General features: G+C 42.5%; 1 protein-coding gene across 1 annotated transcript in view; it reads right to left on the bottom strand.

Annotated features, from left to right (window-relative positions):
- The window catches only part of LOC124788239 (protein MAK16 homolog), a 69391-nt gene that overhangs the window by 30562 nt on the left and 24972 nt on the right, over nt 1–13857 (bottom strand). The window contains exon 5 of the mRNA XM_047255422.1: nt 3824–3953. Within this exon, the coding sequence (XP_047111378.1) occupies nt 3824–3953 (130 nt within the window). The remainder of the gene's footprint in view (nt 1–3823; nt 3954–13857) is intronic.

Here is a 13857-nt window from a genome sequence, read left to right as displayed (position 1 = left end):
AAAAATTTTAAAAAATCGGAAGTAAATTAAAAAACACTACACTATACATGTCCAGTATCATTTTTACTGTACAATATGTAAGCATAATGAAATTAACATTAATATGAAAAAAAAATTTAAATCTTATTCTAGGAAATGAGTTTTACCTTTCTATTATTTTCAATCTGTATGCTGTATGTTAGAATATTTCTCATGTATGTTTTATACCGTGTATATTTGTCATGTTAAATAATTTCTTTACTTGAATTTTTTGTGTATGAGATTGATGGGGAAGTATCATTGCAACAACAGCCAGTAACAAGTTCACAGATTCAAAGAGTCCAAATTTGGAAGAGGTTATCAGACTGCATCATTAATGTACTAATTGTGTAATACAGATCCATTACTGAGTGTGGTCGGGATTTTGTTGTATATGTTCATAACAACAAAAGCCCTGGGGAGCAGTTGTAATGGATCTGGGAGATGTGTTATTTTTTACCGGATTTGTCGATGCCAAATTGTAAATGTTTTCTTATATTTTTTGTCAGCATTTTTTATTATAATCTGCCTTATTATATGTTAATTTACTTATATTTTTGAGAGTGACAGCATATTGACTACTATTAGTAGATGTGACAAAGAATATCAAAGAGACTGATTACAAGTGGAAGCTTGTGTGTTGTGTAAAATGTCTTTGACGCTGGAGTCGTCTTTGACTGTAGTCAGTCGGCAGTTAACTCTTGGTGTGTGTTGACGGTAGAACGATGTGCAGGTCGCCGTCATAAATAATTTTGAATTATGTTACTATTTTTTTTATATAAACTTTAAGAAGAAACTACATTCGAAGAAATGGTATTTGAAGCACCAAAAATGAGGCAAACACATTGAACCAGGTCATTTCTGCAGCCGACAAAGATGCATTGTGGAATCATACTTCCCCTAGACAACTGAAGCCAAGACCAATATCGCCTTGTAAACATCTAACGGAAAAGGTACTGTCACGAAATATGCCAAATTTAAGTAAATAAAAATAGTGAGCATATTTCAACTTTGTGTCTTAGCTGGGATAGCATATTTCAATCATCATCATCATCATCATCATCATCATCATCAAGCATTCTCTCACAAAACTGTCTCTATTCATCACAATCACAATTGTGAATCTTCTGCACGATCAAAATATTGTAAGAATGAAAATGTAACTCATCCTTCAGGACACACTGCAGCGAGCGACAAACCAAGTCCAGAGTTGGAACATGCTGCCTAGTGGAGCAGTGAGGACTTTGAAGAACAAATGCTCTTACTCTATCAACATTTCCCTGCAATTGCACCATGCGAGAATGATCAGGCAACTGATCCAGTCATGCAAAAAAGAGACACCCCAATGCAATATCATGTTGCGATCAGGTACCTAACTATTTCGCGGAGCACTGAAGCACATACGGAAAAGCCATTCAAATGTGATGACAGGGCCATTACCTTTGAAGAAATGTTCAACAGTGAAAATGCTACAGTGCACGGTCCACTGTGCCATTGCTACTGAAACAGGACACTCCAAAACAACACATCCCTCACTGCGACATTCCATTCCCACCACTAATAATATACAAGTCAAATTTATGTGTTCTTTGCACCACCCTTTATATTGCTTTCATTTTTTCACCTCATCTGAGGCCACCCATTTTGGTTACACACTGGAGTATATACTAATCATTCAGCAATCTGAATCACTTACTGTTAGTACATTATTGCCAACAAAATTGGAAAGGGCAGTATAACAAAATAAAGAGCAAGCTTATAATAACACCTCTTTCCCAAATACAATATCAACATGTTAATGTAGTAAAGAAGTGGAAACAATTACAATGGGCATATATAATTCAGTTGCAATTTCAAAATACTGTAAAACGAGATCTGCTGCTCAGAATGACAGTAAATTTGCACACAGTGTAATTGAGGAGGAAAGAAACATTACAGAAACACAAAAAATTTATGAAAATATTACCACTAGATGGTGCTGTAAGTGGCAGAATACACAAAATATAAGAGGCAGGGTACACGAATGTTCCTCAGTTTGCATCTGAGATGCTTGTCATAACAGTCTCAGGTGCTGCTTGGTAAGCTCTTTTACAAGAAAGGTGACTGTGCACCAGTAGCCCTGTAAAAGTTCTGGACACTCAATGGTATGAAAAAAGGTGTTGGTCAGATGTCTGCCATGGTTTTTGGGAGAATGATTATGAAATTCAAAGTGACAGGTTCTTTTCAAGTACAATGTTGCAGAGGGAGGAAAACAACTGATCCTCTGTCAGTATGAGATATGGCCACAGCACTGCAGGAGGGGTTTAGTGGTGGTGTGCAAACATGCAGTGCATAGGGAATTACTGGAGCTTTGGACACACCTGTGAGCACAGCACATAAAATGCTACGAAACATCCTGCATTGCTATCCTTACAAAATTACCCATGTTCAGGAGTTGCTTTGTGCTGACCAGCCAGTAAGACAAAAGTATGCTCTAGAGTTTCTTGCTCACGTGGAAGTACACAACGAATAGCCACGGAACTTTCTGTGGGCACACAAAGCCCATATCCATCTCGAAGGACAAGTCAATATACAAAATTACAGAATATGGGCTAGGAAACTCTGCTTGCACATCAACTGGTACTGTTTCATTCTAAAAAGATAACTCTACAGTGTGGGCTGATAGCACTGTTTACCATAGAGCTATGGGTCCTACGGGTCCTGTTACCTGCACCACCTCTGGTAAACGCAATGAGAGTCTTTTGTGCACCAAAGTCATTCAAACCCTTCAACGGTGTGGTTGATTTTGTAGGATCATTTTTATCCAAAGTGGTACTGCTCTGACCTTGGTACAGCCAGTGAAGCAGCTGCTGCAAACAGCTTTTTGAAAATGCTACAATTATCAGCTGTCATTTCCTTACAGCCTGGCCATCAAAATCACCTGATCTTAAACCTGTTGACTTCTGGCAGCTGTGTAAACTTAAAAAACTTAAAAATGCTGTATTCAGCAATCTGATCACAAACACATTTCAATTGAAGGCATACACTGAGCAATGCATTCTTAACTTGACCCCCAAGCCATTATGATCTCTTTTGCATCATGCTGTTGCTCAATTTCCACTTGTGGCAGAAAACTGTACAGCATATTGAACATGTCTTGTGCCAGCTTCATGACAGTTAAAACTGATATTATTCCCACTTTTTATGTGATTTTTAGACTCAGGCCAGTTAAAAACTGATTTCATTGTCGCTTTTTATGTGGTATTTGCCTCAGGACAACTAAAAAAGGATTTTTCTCATTCAATGTGGTACAACCTTGCCATAGTGGATGGGCTTACCTAATTAACAGTGCCACAACTGATGAATGCCAAACTGATGCCATCATGTATGTTGCACAGCACAGTTGGTTCTATATGCATCTCACACCACCGCCATTGTATTGTGATTCATCTATTAGTTGTAGCTGAACCCATTTACGTTATGTCACATATGGAGTCATTTAGTGCTAAAATTTTCATTACTTTCCTCCCCACCCCCTCATTACTCCCCCCCCCCCCCCCTCCTTCAATAATATTCTGTTCAAAATTGGCATCATTCTTAGCATTGTTCCTGTTTTGTACAGTGTTTTAAAACAGGAACTTTAACTATAATTAGCCTGTATTTTCCAAAACAGAGTAAAATTAACATTAATTTATTTCTGTTTAGTACTGCCATGTGCGTTTTATGAGTAAAAACTATGAAATTGAATGTTATCTTTTATAATAATTGGATTTATTTGTCACTACAGAATAAAAAAAAACATAAATAAAAAAGTTCTGATTCTTACCACACCCTGCCTCAGTCTATTTATAAGTTCTTTCTCTATTGCAGTATCAAGTCTTGCTGCAACAAGTGCTTTAACTTCTTTCCTTCGCTCTCTTCGTTCAATCTTGCGCTGCAGAGGGATTAACTTCTTCCTGTAATAATAAGAAAAAAGTATGAAGTTACAGATGCAGACTAGTTAATTTCACTTCAGAAATGTTTTTGCTACTGTGCAGTTAAAATAACATGAGACTTTTGACAATTCTGATTACAATGCAAGGGAGTGCTGTTGCCAGACCAAACTGAGTGTGCCAAGCCCACTTTCAGCAAGCATATGGTCATTAAACAGCCATTGCAGAAGCCTTGTTAAGCAATAAAAACAATAATACCTAACTACGTACTTATGTCAATGAATATTTTATAAATACAAACAATTATGGAGTAATCAGTTTGGAAGGGAAGAATCATCATATCCTCTTTCTTTGACCTAGAATTGGTGTTGGAGCTGATGGAAATCTCCATATCTTTGGTTTGTTCCTACAACAACACTTCCCAGACCTGTTTCCTTGAATACATCCTGGTGTAGCTCACAACACAAGCTCAGTCCTGGGGGCGTAGCTCCTGCAATAACATTTCATCGTCATTTGCAACTCACTGAGGATGAACTTTTTATTGTTCCTTGGCACATAGCTTTTCATAGGCTCATTAAGTTCAAAAGGATTGAAACAAGTGTAGTATCGAGAAAGCTACACCAGATTCATTGACCTGGTAGAATTAGTTTCTTTACCTGTACAGTTTTACAAACTTTCATTAACTCAGCCTTTTATTCATGACAATTTCAGTTTTCTCCACTAGAATATTTCTCTGCCTCCAAAGCAAAATATCTTATTTCCCCTACTGCATTTTCAGAGCTCTGACACAATGAAGTAGTATGATGCCTCAAGCATTACTCTTAATTCAGGGAATATTTTGTATTGAAATGGATAACCTTTGCATAAAAACTCTTGAGTTCTCATGGTAGCCACCTCGCTTTCAGGAACAAAACAGCAATAAAGGATCTGGAGCAAAGCTAAGAGGCGAGCCAATGTGAAGGACAATTATCCTGCCCCCTTTCCTTTCCTATCGGACTTTAGTTGTTCCTTCAGCTGTGCAGTCCACCCAGCTTACTGCCTTGTGAGATATGCATTAACTCATGTCCCATCACACCAAACAATATTGTAACAATGAAATGCCTCTACAGCATGCACATACTGGCAAATCTAGGACACTATATCACTTCCCTCAATGATAACCATCCACCACAAAAATGTTTTGTGCCAGAAATCATACCGAAAAAACAGTTTAGAGGAGCTGACTTACTCCCATTAAATGGAAATGAGCATTTGGCATCATTGACCGGGAGGTCTCTTGCGGCGCAGGTCTGACCACCTTGGTGCAGGTCTTATTACATTCGACGCCACATTGGGCGACCTGTGCGCTGGATGGGGATGAAATGATGATGATGATGACAACACAACACCCAGTCCCTGAGTGGAGAAAATCCCTGACCTAGCCGGGAATCAAACCCGGGTCCATAGAACAGCAATCTGTCACGCTGACCACTCGGCTATCGGGGTGGACACACCCATTAAATAACTGTGCTTCAATTAATGCTTAAAAAAAACACCTTTTTAACATAGATTACTCCTTGTATTGATAATAACCATACACAATCCTGTGTAATGCATCTTACTAGAACGTAGCGATATATATTATGGCCTCTTCTCTTGCCCATTGTTTCCAAGAAAGAATGACCTCGTCATGCTTCACTGTTCTCATTTTTCTCACTTCTTTCTCCTTTCAAATTCTATGTGCCATGTTCATGTTGGAAAACCTTGCACACTGTAGGCTGCTCTCTTCTTCCTGCATTCTCTTGTGCCGCGCATTGCACATCACGCAAGATAGTTCATAGGGACAGTCCTCCCCTCCCCCCCCCCCCCCCCCACCCTCCTGTAGGCACACAAAATCTATCATATTCTCATGAAAAAGCAAAATTGTTATTTTTGGAAGAAAATCAAAATTGTCATGAACCCACAAAAATTGTTGTGCACCCACAACCATGCCTTAATAAAAAATATACTTTTGCAGGGAAGGTGGCTGATCTTCCCTGCATACACACACACACACACACACACACACACACACACACACGCACACACAATTGCCCTCAGCAAGACCTGGAGGTGCCAACTCTTCCCATCGACATTTCCACCCAGCTCACTGCCCAACTTGAGCAAGACCTCACTGCCGCCCATCAGACAGCAAGGGCTCAGCGGGAGAAAGAGCACATTCATCATCGACTAACAGGCAGGGGCAACAAATCACAAACAAAAACATCAACACCACACATGCAACCAGGTATCACACTGCAACGTTCACTGGCAGCACACACACTATTAATAAAATGAAATGACATTTAATTGTACTATGTACGCCGCTATGAAGCAATTCGTATGTACTTTAATTGTTTAACAAAAAATATTATTTAATTTTGTATAAAGGACATTGGTTATTATTGTAATATTTTCTGTAATAATATTCTCGATGTATTTATGATTGTAATATTTCTATACTCATAATTTAATTATGAAATATGTTAATATCTGCGTTGAAAAAATGTAAAATATAGCCACAGAGGAAAATAATATTGTAAGATTACAAAGAGATATTCAAAATCAGCAGTAGTATAAAAAGCACTACATCATGTGCATTCTTTGTCGTCTTCCTCGAGAGCTGAGAGAGAGAGGAACCTGTGACGTAGCATTATATGAATGAGTAGACTTCTTTTGTCTGTATCTATCTTTAGCTGCCATTAGAGGAGAAATTATAAAGGTGTGTAATTTTAATTATTGTTATGGTCTAAATACATTATAATTTATCAAAATTGTGTATTACTAATGTAAATTAGCTTGCCCATGTCATCTATAATATTTCTTTAAAGAATTTTCAGCACTTTTAGCGATTATCGTTGGTGTTGCTGGGCTGTGCCGCGACCGAATGATTTGTAGCGGCGGCACATTTAAAAAATTGTTCCACTATAAAATTAACCAAACCCATAAATCGGGAGCAGGTAAAATTAGCAGTGAATTACGAAATATTTTTCTTCTATAGCGATCCTGAGGCTGACTGAATTTATTACAGGTTTTACATTTGTGCATTCATAGGCGGATAATTAACGTTGAAGTTGTTAATCTGTTGGATCTTTCAATTTCTAAAGCAAATAACTTAAACGTATAGTGAAGTGTGTTTTGTCAATGATAATTAAACGTTCAGGTTGGCTTGGCAATATTTAACCATTTTATGCTAACAGAGACAGTCTTGTGTTCCATAGCTAATGCCGGGAAAGAATTCAGTAAATATTTAAAAAAACCACTGCATTTAGAAAATGTGTGCCAAGGCCGAAATACGTAAAAAACTTAATGTAAATAATTTTCAAAGTCATAATTGTTATTAGTCAGTTAGTTTGAATCTATCAGCATAAGAGGGTTGCTAAGGTTCACGTAATTTTAAATGTGCTTAATTCTGTCTAAATGAATTTTTATTACCACACGTAAATAAAAAAAGATGATGTGACTTACCAAACGAAAGCGCTGGCACGTCGATAGACACACAAACAAACACAAACATACACACAAAATTGTAGCTGGTTACCAAGCCGCCACAGAACGTATCTCCGCCTACGTAGATCAACACCTTCAACCCATTACATGCAGTCTCCCATCCTTCATCAAACTTTCTCGAACGCCTCAAATCCTTACCCAATCTGTTACCCCCGGAAACCATCCTTGTAACCATTGATGCCACTTCCTTATACACAAATATCCCGCACGTCCAGGGCCACTCTGCAATGGAGCACTTCCTTTCATGCCCATCACCTGCCACCCTACCTAAAAACCTCTTTCCTCATTACCTTAGCCAGCTTCATCCTGACCCACAACTTCTTCACTTTTGAAGGCCAGACATACCAACAATTAAAGGGAACAGCCATGAGTACCAGGATGGCCCCCTCGTACGCCAACCTATTCATGGGTCGCTTAGAGGAAGCCTTCTTGGTTACCCAGGCCTGCCAACCCAAAGTTTGGTACAGATTTATTGATGACATCTTCATGATCTGGACTCACAGTGAAGAAGAACTCCAGAATTTCCTCTCCAACCTCAACTCCTTTGGTTCCATCAGATTCACCTGGTCCTACTCCAAATCCCATGCCACTTTCCTTGACGTTGACCTCCATCTGTCCAATAGCCAGCTTCACACGTCCGTCCACATCAAACCCACCAACAAGCAACAGTACCTCCATTATGAGAGATGCCACCCATTCCACATCGAACGGTCCCTTCCCTACAGCCTAGGTCTTCGTGGCAAACGAATCTGCTCCAGTCCGGAATCCCTGAACCATTACACCAACAACCTGACAACAGCTTTCGCATCCCACAACTACCCTCCCGACCTGGTACAGAAGCAAATAACCAGAGCCACTTCCTCATTCTCTCAAACCCAGAACCTCCCACAGAAGAAACACAAAAGTGCCCCACTTGTGACAGGATACTTTCCGGGACTGGATCAGACTCTAAATGTGGCTCTCCAGCAGGGATACGACTTCCTCAAATCCTGCCCTGAAATGAGATCCATCCTTCATGAAATCCTCCCCACTCCACCAAGAGTGTCTTTCCGCCGTCCACCTAACCTTCGTAACCCGTTAGTTCATCCCTATGAAATCCCCAAACCACTTTCCCTACCCTCTGGCTCCTACCCTTGTAACCGCCCCCGGTGTAAAACCTGTCCCATGCACCCTCCCACCACCACCTACTCCAGTCCTGTAACCCGGAAGGTGTGCACGATCAAATGCAGAGCCACGTGTGAAAGCACCCACGAGATTTACCAACTGACCTGCCTACACTGTGACGCATTCTATGTGGGAATGACCAGCAACAAACCGTCCATTTGCATGAATGGACACAGGTAGGCAGTGTTTGTTGGTAATGAGGATCACCCTGTGGCTAAACATGCCTTGGGGCACGGCCAGCACATCTTGGCACAGTGTTTCACCGTCCGGGTTATCTGGATACTTCCCACTAACACCAACCTATCCGAACTCCGGAAATGGGAACTTGCTCTTCAATATATCCTCTCTTCCCGTTATCCACCAGGCCTAAATCTCCGCTAATTTCAAGTTGCCGCCACTCATACCTCACCTGTCATTCAACAACATCTTTGCCTCTGCACTTCCACCTCGACTGACATCTCTGCCCAAACTCTTTGCCTCTGTATATGTCTGCTTGTGTCTGTATATGTGTGGATGGATGTGTGTGTGCGCGCGCACGCGAGTGTATACCCGTCCTTTTTTCCACCTAAGGTAAGTCTTTCCGCTCCCGGGATTGGAATGACTCCTTGCCCTCTCCCTTAAAACCCAAATCCTTTCGTCTTTCACTCTCCTTCCCTCTTTCCTGACGAAGCCAGTATTTTGTGTGGTGTGTATGTTTGTGCGTCTATCGACGTGCCAGCGCTTTCGTTTGTTAAGTCACATCATCTTTGTTTTTAGATATATTTTTCCCATATATATATATATATATATATATATATATATATATATATATATATATATGAGGTGACTTACCGAACAAAAGCGCTGGCAGGTCGATAGACACACAAACATACACACAAAATTCAAGCTTTCACAACAAACTGTTGCCTCATCAGGAAAGAGGGAAGGAGAGGGAAAGACGAAAGGAAGTGGGTTTTAAGGGAGAGGGTAAGGAGTCATTCCAATCCCGGGAGCAGAAAGACTTACCTTAGGAGGAAAAAAGGACGGGTATACACTCGCACACACACACATATCCATCTGCACATACACAGACACAAGCAGACATTTGTAAAGGCAAAGAGTTTGGGCAGAGACGTCAGACGAGACGGAAGCAAAGAGGCAAAGATGTTGTTGAAAGACAGGTGAGGTATGAGTGGCGGCAACTTGAAATTAGCGGAGGTTGAGGCCCGGCGGATAACGAGAAGAGAGGATATACTGAAGGGCAAGTTCCCATCTCCGGAGTTCTGACAGGTTGGTGTTAGTGGGAAGTATCCAGATAACCCGGACGGTGTAACACTGCGCCAAGATGTGCTGGCCGTGCACCAAGGCATGTTTAGCCACCGGGTGATCCTCATTACCAACAAACACTGTCTACCTGTGTCCATTCATGCGAATGGACAGTTTGTTGCTGGTCATTCCCACATACAAAGCTTCACAGTGTAGGCAGGTCAGTTGGTAAATCACATGGGTGCTTTCACACGTGGCTCTGCCTTTGATCGTGTACACCTTCCGGGTTACAGGACTGGAGTAGGTGGTGGTGGGAGGGTGCATGGGACAGGTTTTACACCGGGGGCGGTTACAAGGGTAGGAGCCAGAGGATAGGGAAGGTGGTTTGGGGATTTCATAGGGATGAACTAAGAGGTTACGAAGGTTAGGTGGACGGCAGAAAGACACTCTTGGTGGAGTGAGGAGGATTTCATGAAGGATGGATCTCATTTCAGGGCAGGATTTGAGGAAGTCGTCCCTGCTGGAGAGCCACATTCAGAGTCTGATCCAGTCCCGGAAAGTATCCTGTCACAAGTGGGGCACTTTTGTGTTTCTTCTGTGGGAGGTTCTGGGTTTGAGGGGATGAGGAAGTGGCTCTGGTTATTTGCTTCTGTACCAGGTCGGGAGGGTAGTTGCGGGATGAGAAAGCTGTTTTCATGTTGTTGGTGTAATGGTTCAGGGATTCCGGACTGGAGCAGATTCGTTTGCCACGAAGACCTAGGCTGTAGGGAAGGGACCGTTTGATGTGGAATGGGTGGCAGCTGTCATAATGGAGGTACTGTTGCTTGTTGGTGGGTTTGATGTGGACGGACGTGTGAAGCTGGCCATTGGACAGATGGAGGTCAACGTCAAGGAAAGTGGCATGGGATTTGGAGTAGGACCAGGTGAATCTGATGGAACCAAAGGAGTTGAGGTTGGAGAGGAAATTCTGGAGGTGTTCTTCACTGTGAGTCCAGATCATGAAGATGTCATCAATAAATCTGTACCAAACTTTGGGTTGGCAGGCCTGGGTAACCAAGAAGGCTTCCTCTAAGCGACCCATGAATAGGTTGGCGTACGAGGGGGCCATCCTGGTACCCATGGCTGTCCCCTTTAATTGTTGGTAGGTCTGGCCTTCAAAAGTGAAGAAGTTGTGAGTCAGGATGAAGCTGGCTAAGGTAATGAGGAAAGAGGTTTTAGGTAGGGTGGCAGGTGATCGGCATGAAAGGAAGTGCTCCATCGCAACGAGGCCCTGAACGTGCGGAATATTTGTGTATAAGGAAGTGGCATCAATGGTTATAAGGATGGTTTCCGGGGGTAACAGACTGGGTAAGGATTCCAGGCGTTCGAGAAAGTGGTTGGTGTCTTTGATGAAGGATGGGAGACTGCATGTAATGGGTTGAAGGTGTTGATCTACGTAGGCAGAGATACATTCTGTGGGGGCTTGGTAACCAGCTACAATGGGGCGGCCGGGATGATTGTGTTTGTGAATTTTAGGAAGAAGGTAGAAGGTAGGGGTCCGAGGTGTCGGTGGGGTCAGGAGGTTGATGGAGTCAGGTGAAAGGTTTTGTAGGGGGCCTAAGGTTCTGAGGATTCCTTGAAGCTCCGCCTCGACATCAGTAATGGGATTACCTTGGCAAACTTTGTATGCGGTGTTGTCTGAAAGCTGACGCAGTCCCTCAGCCACACACTCCCGACGATCAAGTACCACTGTCGTGGAACCCTTGTCCGCCGGAAGAATGACGATGGAACGGTCAGCCTTCAGATCACGGATAGCTTGGGCTTCAGCAGTGGTGATGTTGGGAGTAGGATTAAGGTTTTTTATGAAGGATTGAGAGGCAAGGCTGGAAGTCAGAAATTCCAGGAAGGTTTGGAGGGGGTGATTTTGAGGAAGGGGAGGTGGGTCCCGCTGTGACGGAGGACGGAACTGTTCCAGGCAGGGTTCAATTTGGATAGTGTCTTCGGGAGTTGGATCATTAGGAGTAGGATTAGGATCATTTTTCTTTGTGGCAAAGTGATATTTCCAGCAGAGAGTACTAGTGTAGAACAGTAAATCTTTGACGAGGGCTGTTTGATTGAATCTGGGAGTGGGGCTGAAGGTGAGGCCTTTGGATATGACAGAGGTTTCGGATTGGGAGAGAGGTTTGGAGGAAAGGTTAACTACTGAATTAGGGTGTTGTGGTTCCAGATTGTGTTGATTGGAATTTTGAGGTTTTGGAGGGAGTGGAGCTGGAAGTGGGAGATTGAGTAGATGGGAGAGACTGGGTTTGTGTGCAATGAGAGGAGGTTGAGGTTTGCTGGAAAGGTTGTGAAGTGTGAGTGAGTTGCCTTTCCGGAGGTGGGAAACCAGGAGATTGGATAGTTTTTTAAGGTGGAGGGTGGCATGCTGTTCTAATTTGCGGTTGGCCTGTAGGAGGATGCTCTGAACAGCTGGTGTGGATGTGGGAGAGGAAAGATTGAGGACTTTTATTAAGGATAGTAGTTGATGGGTGTGTTCATTGGCTGAGTTCATGTGTAGGTGAAGGATTAGGTGGGTGAGGGCAATGGATTGTTCAGTTTGGAACTGGTATAGGGACTGATGGAAAGAAGGGTTGCAGGGTTGCAAAGAAGGAAAGAAGGCCTCACACTTAAAAGTTCCCATCTCTGGCTGCAATATTCTTTCAGCCAGGAGTTCCATTACCAATTGTTGTGCAGGAGAACTTTTTGAAGTGTGGGAGGTACAAGAAAAGGCATTGGCAGAAGTAGAGCTGTGAGGACAAGTTGTGAGTTGCGCCTGGATAGCTAAGTCGGTAGTGCACTTGCCTGTGATAGGCGAAGTTCCCAGCTCAAGGCCCAGTCTGGTAAACAGTTTTCATCTACCAGGAAGTTTCAGCTTTCAATAATACTGACAGGAATATACTCTTTGAAATAATGAAGGGAGCTCATACGAGGGTGAGTCAAATGAAAACCTTAAATTTGTAATAACAAATCAAAATTTTACGCCCTTATCCTGTAAGTTGGTAAGTGTGCTACAGGCTGTGTGCAGAATGGCCTGTAGGTGGCAGCATAGTGCAGATGCACACATACCGTCACAGTATCAGTATAAAGACGACCGCCCCACTAGCAACTTGCACCAGGGAAGAACAGCATTCTGTTATTTGGTTTTTGCGTAGTGATGGTGTGAAACCTATTGAAATTCATTGACGAATGAAGGTTCAGTACAGTGATGCATGTTTGTCACAGCAGCAAGTTTATGAATGGAGTAGGAAGTTCGCGAATGGTATGACTTTAGTGGAAGATGCTCCTCGTCCAGGTCAGGCACAATGAGTTGTGACTCCACAGAACATTGCAGCTGTTGAAGCAATAGTGAAGGAAAACCGCCCACTGAATTACATTGCAGCATGTCTACAGATTAGTCATGGGTCAGCACTCCACATTGTGCGTGATGTGCTCCAGTTTCACAAAGTGTGTGCAAGATGGGTGCCACGACAGCTAACTCCTGAAATGAGAGAACGACATGTTGATGCTTGTGAAGAACTTCTTCAGCACTTTGAACGAGAAGGTGATGGCTTCCTTGCAAGAATCGTTACTGGGGATGAAACCTGGGTTCACTTCCACCAACCGGAAATGAAGAGCGTAAGCAAGGAATGGCGCCATTCTTAACCACCAAAACCAAAGAAGTATCAAACAGAACCATCAGCAGGGAAGGTTACGCTGACTCTCTTTTGGGATGAAAAAGGCGTCATTTTGGAGCATTACATGTCTAGAGGGACCACTGTCACCAGTGCATCATACAGCCTGCAATCAAATCAAAACAAGGTGGATTGCTGTCAGCAGGTGTCCTTTTGCAACATGACAATGCAAGGCCCCACACTGCCCATACAACAGTTGCAACAATCACAGACCTGTATTTTGAGTGTCTTCCTCATCCACCATACTCACCAGACCTTGCCCCAAATGATTTCCATATGCCTGTATCACTCAAAGACGCAGT

Source organism: Schistocerca piceifrons, chromosome 3 (genome assembly GCF_021461385.2).
Source record: "Schistocerca piceifrons isolate TAMUIC-IGC-003096 chromosome 3, iqSchPice1.1, whole genome shotgun sequence".
Taxonomy (NCBI): Eukaryota; Metazoa; Arthropoda; class Insecta; order Orthoptera; family Acrididae; genus Schistocerca; species Schistocerca piceifrons.
The sequence above is the reverse complement of the archived record's forward strand: the minus strand, read 5'-3'. Positions and strand labels throughout refer to the sequence as shown.